The following is a 10,636-nucleotide window of genomic DNA, read 5'->3' as shown; positions in this document are numbered from 1 at the left end:
TGTACAAATGCAAAACAAAAGTCAAACATAAAATAATAATAATAATAATAATAATAATAATAATCATAAACGGTAGCAGTAGTACCAATAATTGTCAGAGCCCTGGGAACAGTGAGCAAAGATCTTGAGAAGTACATGAAACAAATAAGGGCTACAATAAGGGTGGAGCACTTGCAGAAAACAGCACTGCTTGGAATCGCTCGAATACTCCGGAAGGTGCTCGAAAAATAAGGGGTGTTACCTTAGTTCAATGGTTGTGAACAGCTGACACTGTAGTACATCTCCAGCGTTAGAAGCTGTGCAAAGGCAATAGTAATAATAATAATAATAATAATAATAATAATAAGGTGGTGTGCTGCTGGAATTGTTAGCAAAAGCCAGACAGAATGCTAAGCAACATTTCATCCATCTTTACATTTTGAGTTCAAATTCCACTGAGGTTGACTTTGCCTTTCATCCTTCCAGGGTTGATGAAATAAGTACCAGTTATGCACTGGGGGGGGGGGATCTAATCCGCTTAACCCCCTCCTGCAAAATTACTGTCCTGTAGTAGAAAGGATTATTATTATTATTATTATTATTAAAATATTTTAATAACATACAGTTTTATTTGAACGAATTAATTTTGTTCGTTTTTGTGGTGTTATTTTTATTTATTTATTTATTTTTTTATTGTTGTGATTCTTAAATAACCAAATCTGGCTTCTGAATAGATGGATTAAATATTTACTTTTGTTTTATTTTCTGTATTTATGAACAGCAGCATTATGACTGGATCCCCAATAGGTCAGTCATTAGCTCACTGCATTTAGTGAGTGTGACAGGGGAGTATCTGTGCAACTTGGACAGATTAAATACCACAAGGCATTTTTGTTTGAAAGCTATGGTTTGACATTTTTCTTGTCACTGTGTACTTTCCCTGCAGTAAATCAGTGATAGGTATACTCACGCACACACACCACAGTCTTTTATCCATTTTGTCCTCCAGAATTCCTTTACCAGGCTTTAGTCAATCTGATTTGAGGATGAAAATCCCTGGCCCATGTGGGATTGGATGTGGGACCCATGGTTGCAAAGCACAAACTCCCTATCACTGTAACCATGCTTGATCAGAAGAACCCTTATTTCACTGAAAATAAGTGACAGTAGTAACTGCCATTTGGTCAGTTGCAACAAGTGTTCTAGATGACCAATGGAACAGTCAACTTGTGAAATTAACATGCAAGTGGCTGAGTACTCCACAGACATGCATAGCCTTAATGTAGTTCTCAGGGAGATTCAGTGTGAAATAGAGTGTGACAAGGCTGGCCCCCTTTGTATTACTGGTATGACTCATTTTTGCCAGCTGAGTGGACAAATGTGAAATAAAGTGTCTTGCTCAAGGACACAATGTGCTGCTGGGAGTTGAACTCATGATTGCAAGCCAAATACCCTAACCTCTAAGCCATGCATCTTCGTAAGTAATAATATTAGTCAGTGGAAGGAGAGTACCAATGACACTAGTAGAGGTACTGAGAATTAGGAGAGGAAGAGGAGGAGATAATGAGTTATTGCAGTAGGAGGGAGGGAGGGGGGTCCATCAATAGAAGTATTCTGAGATTGGAGATTTGTTCTAAATTCTTGCAACAAAATGGATTAAAAGCATCTATGAATCATGTTAGCCATAGTTTTAAACTGAACCAGGAATTACTTGTTTTGAACCAAAAATTGCTAGGTTTTTAAAAAAAGTTTTTGTATATTCATTATAAAAATAGTAATTTAAGTTTTTTAAAATGTTTTAATCTGTAGCTTGTTTGAATTCCGTTTCGTTGTTGATTATTTCAATTTTTGTCCACCACCCATTTTTATGAAACCAAAAGAATATTGGTCAGTTGTTGAAGGAATAAACTGGTAACCGACTATCATTCTATAGTTGTTGTTGTTGTTGTTGCCTTATTGCTTCAACTTAGTAACATTACTAAATAGAAATAAATATTTAAAATGGTATTTACAGGACTTTAATGATTTGATATTTGCTTTTCTTTAAAACAAGAAAGGTGTTGTTGTTTATTGTGCAAAGATGGAATAAAACGTTCTGTTTCTCTTATAGAATGTTACGCCACATATGCTATTGTTTACAGAGAAGTGCCAAAAACAAGTGGCCCGATGATGAAAGTGTACGTACACGAGTTGTTAGGTAAGCACAAAAAGATATTTCTTGTTAATTATTCAGTCGTTAATGAACTGTTTATTTAATTTTCAAACTACAGTATCTTCTTTTGAGTGTCAGCTCATTAGAAGCACAAGGATTGGTTTTATTTCTGGGTTCGTGGCTTATTGTACACCAGGAAAATTACATTTTCTTATTTACCCTTGCTCCATCAAGCATGGTAGAAATGGTATGGCTGGAGGTAACTAGTGTTGTTGTATCCCCCCTCCCTCCCACCTCACAACAACGACAACAAATGATAATAGCAAACTGTTCACAAAGTTAATTAAGTTAATTGTGTGATATCAGGTCTTCCCTCTTCTTCTCCTTCATAGCAAAGAAACTTGGACCACTTGGAAATTTTTCCATAAACCATTGCTAACATATTTGGAAATTAAATTCTTTTCCTGAATTATTCCTGTCTTGAAGGCTTTCTAAGAACAAGAAATTCTCCACCTCGCCAAAATAAAATGACATTATCAGGTTCAGAATCTAAATGTTTGTATCTTTAAGAATATGGTTATCAACTAAGAAAACAGGTTTATCCTGACATTATAGAAGACATAATTACCAACTTAGATTTATTAGAAGAGTTTCTTATAAGCTCTAGAAACATTTTCGACAAAAATAATGAAGTGCTTTTCACAACTTAACTGTTAGCTTTATTGACAAAAGGTAACACCAGTCATAGAAACTTTCCCACATGATGGGCTTCTTTCAGTTTCCATCTACCAAATCTACTCACGTGCCTTTGTTTGTCTCAGGGCTTCAGGAGAAGACCTAAGGTGCCATGCAGTGGGACTGAACCCAAAACCATGTCGTCGGAAAGCAACTCTTCTTACCCACACAGCCACACCTGAATGTATACTACTCAGTACACTTAGTCTTTCAGACTGAATGAAACGTGCCTTTCTTAGTGGATTCATTAAGACCAAATCATGGATGGCCATTGCTTTCACTAGTCACCTTCAAAGACTAGCTTGAATCTCATACTTCGTTTTCTGTATTCTCCAAAGCTATTTTCATTTTAATGGAGTTATTTTCGATGCTTTTTTTTTTTTTAATGATTATAAATTTTCCTACTAATTTTCTCTACTAATTGCATGGATAACCTTAATTGAAGTTTTTCAACATACTATATTGCTTATGTGAATTTCTACTGCATAAGTGTCAAGATTGAGAAAACTGTAGTGTAGCCAGCATCCTTTGCTGGCAGTAATGACCATATTCTGAATATTTAATATCGTGCTGTGCGTGAGAAGACCTGGCAAGCCAAGTGAGATCGTTGCCAGTGCCCCTGGACTGGCTCTTGTGCGGGTGGCACTTGGCCTCCGTAGGATTTTCGAGCGAGATCGTTGCCAGTGCCCCTGGACTGGCTTGTGTGGGTGGCACATAAAAGACACCATTTTGAGCGTGGCCGTTGCCAGTACAGCCTGACTGGCCTTCGTGCGGGTGACACGTAAAAGCACCTACTACACTCTCTGAGTAGTTGGCGTTAGGAAGGGCATCCAGCTGTAGAAACTCTGCCAAATTTAGATTGGAGCCTGGTGTTGCCATCCGGTTTCACCAGTCCTCAGTCAAGTCGTCCAACCCATGCTAGCATGGAAAGCGGACGTTAAACGATGATGATGATGATCACCATCATCATCATTCAACATCTGTTTTCCATGCTGGCATGGGTTGGATTTCACAAATATTAAATATTCTTTCTAACAAACAGTTTATGCTTGATCGTGCTCTTCCAAAGATCATTTCTAAAGAACTTTTGCATTTGACTCTTTTTGGTCCTCACCTCCCTTCACATAACACAGAAAATTACTACCCTTACACTTTATGGCTTTTTCTAACTCACGCTGCCTTCAAGTATTTTAGTCTTCTCAGTTTTTACTGAATACATTTTGACTAAGGTCAAATTATTTGCATTTTTTGACAACTTTTTAAAGATTTAGGTTATTGGTTCACATAAACTGCCTTGTATATCCAGTTTTGAATTCCTTCCTCAAAAACTAGGATTACTCACACTTGATCCTGACATTACATATTTTAGCACCCTTATACATGTTAAAAGATAAAAATAAGAAAAAGAAACACCCTTCACAAACATTTTACACAATCAAAGCCTTTTGTGTGGAACCATGTTAACCTTCTGCGTTTCATTAGAAATTTTAAGTTTCATGTCCCATTGAAATCTCAATTGTATTCTGTGTCATCCCTCTCTAGACTAATATGGGCTTCTTTCTGTTGATACTGTTTTCAAAATTGACTCAATTAGGAGGTTGAGAATTGAAACTTTAACCTGATGCTTTCCTGAATTTTATTCTGTTATGAAGCTTTCATTATTGTTCATCAAAACTGTTTGTCCTATTTTTATTTTCAGTGGATTCATTTTTTTGCGGTTATTGTGTCCAGCAATTCTAAATCCAAAGTCTTTCAATTTAATATCAGGTTGGTTATATTTTATTTTCTCATAATTATTATCATCATCATCACCATCGTCATCATTGTTTAATGTCCTCCTTCCATGCTGGCATGGGTTAGACAGTTTGATAGGAGCTGGCCAGGCAGGAGCCTGCACCATGCTTCTGAGTGTTTTGGCATAGTTTTTATGGCTGGATGCCCTTCCTAACGCCAACCATTCAGCAGAATGGACTTAGTGCTTTTTACGTGGCACTTCCTGGGTCTTTCTTTTCCACTGGTGCCACTCACTTTCAGTGACCAGCACTTCTTTATGCAGTCGTCCTCATCTATATGCATCACATGTCCAAACCAACGTAGTCTCCTCTCTTGCATGCTGCATTTGATTTCTCTTTTGCCCAGCTTTTCTCTCAATGCATTTGCACTTTGTCATTCATGCATGTTGTCGCTGCTCATCCAGCAGAGCATATTCCCTTCATTTCTCTCTCGAGTCAACAGAAGCAGCAGCTCTCTGAACTGTCTCCATCCTATTTGTATTCTAGAAATAGTACTTTCAGAGCATCCACCCTCGTTGCTAGTTCGGTTGCCTAGATAACAGAAACTATCCACTGGACATTTGAGATAGTCTAAGTCCCATGTGCTTTTAGTGCTTATTGTTTCTGCACATCTGCCTCACACAAAGGTGACCTTACCTGTTAATCTACCTGTGATTCCACTGCATCTCTTCTGTGTCCATAGCTTACATTTGGTGCATAAGTCATCATTCACCATAAACTAGATCGGCAGCAGTAATTCTTCTGCAATGTCAAACTCTGTCTAGTGTTACAAAAACAGGAACATCTTTGGAGAGAACAGACACAAAAAACAATAAAACAACAAAGCATGTGTAATACATTATAACACAAAACAAGAATTATAGTAACTGAGAAACAAGATTACAAATATTGCTGTTGTAATTCACCTTAAAAAACCTTTTTCCGACAAATGCTCATTACAAACAGTCAACATTTGGAGTACATTAAATGCTTTAATAATTTCTTTTACAGAAACACCAACTGAAATGGCAATCCGTTCCTTGAAGCTTGTTGCCAAATCATTACAGAACTTAGCAAATTTAGTTGAATTTGGTGCTAAGGTAAGTTTGAAATTAATTTATTAATATGTTCTCCTTTTTTTGTATCCATTCAAAAATATGTAAAACTTTATTTCTGAAATTATTATTACATGTGAAATAGTAAGGTAATAGGAATTAGTAATATTTATGTCAGTGGTACACGATGCTTTTTGCATTCCATTCCAATGAGTATATGTTGGAAATTCAATAAATGTTGTTTTGTGTTCTTCCAGGAACCTTATATGAAGGTAGTGAATCCATTTATTAAAATGAACAAAGAACGGATGATAACTTTTTTGGATACTTTATCGGTGAGTTGCAAGTTAAAACTGAAACAATTATTTTCTGTAGAATGTCTGAAATGGAACTCTTCATTGAAGTATATATTACATGTTTACTGTTTAATCATGATAGCTTCATGGTCATATTGTAATTATTATAATTCCATCATCATCATTTAATGTATGTCTTCCATGGCTTAGCAGGAACTGGCAAGCCAGAGGACTGCACCAAGCTCTACTGTCTGCTTTGGCATGGGTCTTATGGCTGGATGCCCTTCCTAATGCCAACCATGACCATGGGATTGCACCTAGAAAGTTACCCTCTGAGGCACAAGTCTGGGCAAGGCTGTTTATGAAAGACCAGCAGTTATTCAAGAGAAAGGCAAAGGCCAATACAGCGTGGCACCAGTGACATTGCAACTCATTTCTACAGATGAGTGAACTGGAATGACATGAAATAAAGTGTCTTGTTCAAGAACGCATCACACAGCCTGGTCTGGGAATTGAACTCACTACCTCATGATTGTGAGCCTGATGCTCTAACTACTGAGCCATGCACCTTCACAAGAGAGTAGACTAAACTGCTGGGAACATGTAATAGTTATGGAGGATGAGTGATGGGTAGAGCAGTGTTAAATAATCGAAATGAAAGGAAGAAACTGTTTTAGAGGATTTTTTTTTTTTTTTTTTTTTTTTTTTTTTGTGCGGGTGGCACATGAAATGCATCATTTTGAGCATGGCCGTTGCCAGTACCGCCTGACTGGACTTCGTGCGGGTGACACGTAAAAGCACCCACTACACTCTCTGAGTGGCTGGCATTAGGAAGGGCATCCAGCTGTAGAAACTCTGCCAAATCAGATTGGAGCCTGGTGTAGCCATCTGGTTTCACCAGTCCTCAGTCAAATCGTCCAACCCATGCTAGCATGGAAAGCAGACGTTAAACGATGACGACGACATGGGAAGATGTGGCAAAGGCCAATGTCAAGAGGTTGAATCTCACAAAGGACTATAACAGATGCTTTGTGATGCTGCATTGGAGGGAAGTCTCCATTCAGCCCTATGCAAACGTACAAAACAAATGGATGACGGTAATGATGACGGTGACTGCTTCTGCTGCTGCTGTCTTACACTTTAATTTGATTCGTTGAGATGTGACAGAATTTGGAGAGAAGAAATACTCCTGAATTAATAATATCCACTGTTACTGAGAGTCAATTGATATTTCAGATTTTATCTTGCATTCTTAGTTTTGACCATGTGATTATTTCAGCCATTATCTTTTATAACAACCAACCATTGAAATATTCTACATTTGGTAATATTGATGCCATTTATACAATCAACCGTCTAATTGATAGATATCTATAAATGATTTTATTACAGAATGTTCCAGAATGTCCAAAAACAAACCAAGAAACACCAGGAGATCTTGCTCGAGATATGGCAACAATACACACACTTTGTGCTAGTCACGTAGCAGAGATCAAATTGGCTTCTGAAACAAAGGTAATAACAACTCCACATATTCTTTATTTCATTAAACGTCATTTTGTTATCTCTGCTCTTTATTTATTCCTTTTAATACTGAAAAACAACAACAACAACAACTAAGAAATAAGATTTAAACCAAATACAAACATTGGATGAAGGTGGGGGGGGGGTGGAAGAGGCATAGAGTGATATAAGTGAGCGATGAAGATGTTGAAGTGATATTGGTGATAGCAGACAGAAAGGGTGAAAACTGTTGCAAGTGAATTATGGGAAGTATTTGTAACTAGGGGCCAAAAAAAAAAAAAAGAAATTGTGATATTCAATTAAATATTGTGAGTATTGTAGCTCTTTGTCATAAACATTGGTCTCTATTTGATACGAAGGTGTTGATAGGTATTTTGACTTTGTTAGCAGTGAAGAAATCTTATAAGAAAATAATAAATTATTAATGTTTGTAATACTTATAAAATCTGAATTTGTAGTTTGTTTGTCAAGCAAATTCTGTTTTTACATTGAATTCGAACTTAGAACTGATCTCATTATGTTGTTGTTGTGGTTGGAGTCACATCATTCTATCTAATGTTTGGGACAGTATTTTGTTGTTTGAGTTTTACATTGAACAAATCAAGTTTGTTCCATGTAAAACTTCTTCAGTCACTGTGTAAAAGCTCTCTTGTTGATTCTGGTCTTATTTCATTGCAACTATTTTTATGATATGTCAGAGATAAAAAAAATCCCCCGCTTTGGGCCTGGGTATTAACGTTCAATTAATTTTTACCTTTCAGCCGGAACTGAAGAAACTGCTGGCTGTAACGGCACGATTAACAGCGCACAAGAAATGTTACATGGGAGAATCGTGACACCAGCTAAACTGAATGACAATTGTCTCTACTAATTCCTGTGGATCAATGCCTCTTCTTCTCTCTGTTCTTTCTTCTCTTCCTTTTCTTCCTCCTGCTGTTGTTATAAATCACAACGACTGATGCTTCTGCTGCTGCTGCTGCTACCATTACACTTCATCTGATGCAGTAGATTTTTCTGTGGTTGTGCTCTTCTTCTTTGCACAATTGCTAAACAGATCTCTGGGGGACAATGACTATAGATCAGTCTTTTGTCAGCTCGTTTCGTTGGTAGAATGTGATGATTTTAGGTGGAGACTGTGGATATAGAAGCCCTGACAAATAGCTGTTTCCCTACACGAGCAGACATATTAACACAAGGAGGAAAAAAGTGTACAAGAGATCAATCTGAAATGTTGGTACATTAATAAGCTGATTGGTTTTAAATGCCCTTCTTTTCAGAACTATGGCATTGATACTAGCTGCAGTCATACACTGACAGCTCCCTTTTGTTATACATTGTATGGAAATTTTTTAACACAGACTTCCATCTTTGCCTTCTGGCCCTGAAAACAAAATAGCAAAATTCACTTTGGTTCATTTTCCATTAAAAATGGTTGACTTTATAAATATTATTTACTCTTTAATTTATTCCAAAAGAGTTCTTCTATTGGAATAAAACAAAGAAAATGAAGCAGAAAAGGAAAACAAAGGAAAATTTGAAGAAAAATTGATGTCATCAAGTTGAATTACAGCACTTGGTTTAGTAAGAACTGGTGAGGCTGGGTGAGGATGATGTCTTGTATGAATCGTTTGGAAATAACCAAACTGAATGATTGAAACGATTGCATGATTGATCAGTCAACTATCACCAAATGTTTGCATTTCTTGATAAATAAATCTTAAAAGTAGTTGAAAGACTACGGTGATCTGGAATAGAAGGAAGAACACCTTGAAAAATAGTTTGGTTGGCTGTGAAACATGCCAACAGACTGACAGACAAACTGGAATATACAAGTCTAATGAAAACAAAAAAGCAAAAAACAAAAACAAAAAAAGAAAGAAATCAAACCAAAAAAATGTCCAATATATTCATTGAAATTAATCCAAGACTGCCCTTAATCACTATATTTCTTACTGCTTTTTGTGATAAAGACTGTAAATAAGGTCCTTCTGTGTTAAGCAATGTTACATGAACTTTTCTGAGTTTATTTTTCCCCTTCTTTTTGTTAATGTTTTAAAAGTTACTTTTTGGCTTTTCTGTAAAAATTTACCCTTCCTAATCATAAAATGCAGCCTAATGAAGGCCCTCGGCCTAACTGGCACCAGTATTTGGCCTGATTTTCTGGCTGTTGTTCGGGTTTGATTTTTCTGGCAGTGAAGGTTAGCTTTTCTGGCTTTCCTTATTATTAATAAATTATTGTTTATTTCAATAAATGAGAAAGATAGACAAGTTTGAGCATTGGATGTGTAGGATTTAGGAACAGCAGTGTGTGTGTGTGTGTGCGTGTGCGTGTGTGTTTGTATGTGTGTGTGTGTGTGTACACATACATACAAAGCAGGTAAATATGGCTTAGCAAGTTTAGAATATAAAGTGTTCTCAGTTTTTGAGGTAAACTTGATGTGGTGTAACACACCAAAGTAAATAGTTAGATATTATTATTATTATTATTGCATTTTTTCCCATTTTCCTAATTGTTAGCTGCTGATTAAATGTGAAAAGATATAATAATGTATTGAAGAAAGGAATTTGCTGAAGTTATTAACTGCAGCCATTGCAATTTGTGTCTCTAGGTTTACTTTTCTTTCTTCTCCCAACATTAGGAAGTGCATCCAACTGTCGAGTACATATCCTTAATATTTCCATTAAGATCAGAATTTTCAGAATCATTCTTTCCTTCTAGTTTAGTAAAAAAACTGTTGTGTAACTGAGAAAATAGTTTTAAAACTTGGATATGACAAAATATTACATAATTTACAAAAAAAAATTGATTTTTGTTATTCTTATTATTTCCTTTTTTTCTTTGTTACTTAATTTGAGGCGAATTGTTGCTTCTCTATTTTACATGTTCTCAGACAGATCAATATAACTGGGTGAGGTTGGGGTGGCTGTTAGTGGAGAGGGAATTCAATAGAACGTAGGGGTTTGGGGTTTCTCTGAAGTGTAATTCAAGGAAATTATGTTGTGCATAAAATTTGTGAGATTGGAAACATATCTGTTGTGATAGGAGAATAGAAGCGAATGTAGAATATGTGGGATCCAGCAAATTAATGATGGTAGAAGAAAAAGACAAAAGATAATGTCCAA

General features: G+C 36.2%; 1 protein-coding gene across 1 annotated transcript in view; it reads left to right on the top strand.

Moving 5' to 3' along the window:
- LOC106872485 (ras GTPase-activating protein 1) overlaps window positions 1–10,318 on the top strand; it is a 49,800-nt gene extending 39,482 nt beyond the window's left edge. The window contains exons 18-23 of the mRNA XM_014919497.2: window positions 2,090–2,176; window positions 4,566–4,633; window positions 5,650–5,738; window positions 5,951–6,028; window positions 7,382–7,504; window positions 8,275–10,318. Coding sequence (XP_014774983.1) covers window positions 2,090–2,176; window positions 4,566–4,633; window positions 5,650–5,738; window positions 5,951–6,028; window positions 7,382–7,504; window positions 8,275–8,349 — 520 coding nt within the window. The 3' untranslated portion in view covers window positions 8,350–10,318. The remainder of the gene's footprint in view (window positions 1–2,089; window positions 2,177–4,565; window positions 4,634–5,649; window positions 5,739–5,950; window positions 6,029–7,381; window positions 7,505–8,274) is intronic.
- The last annotated feature ends 318 nt before the right edge of the window (window positions 10,319–10,636 follow it).

Source organism: Octopus bimaculoides, chromosome 17, assembly GCF_001194135.2.
Source record: "Octopus bimaculoides isolate UCB-OBI-ISO-001 chromosome 17, ASM119413v2, whole genome shotgun sequence".
In the NCBI taxonomy this organism is placed as follows: domain Eukaryota; kingdom Metazoa; phylum Mollusca; class Cephalopoda; order Octopoda; family Octopodidae; genus Octopus; species Octopus bimaculoides.
This window is presented reverse-complemented; position numbering and strand designations above follow the sequence as displayed.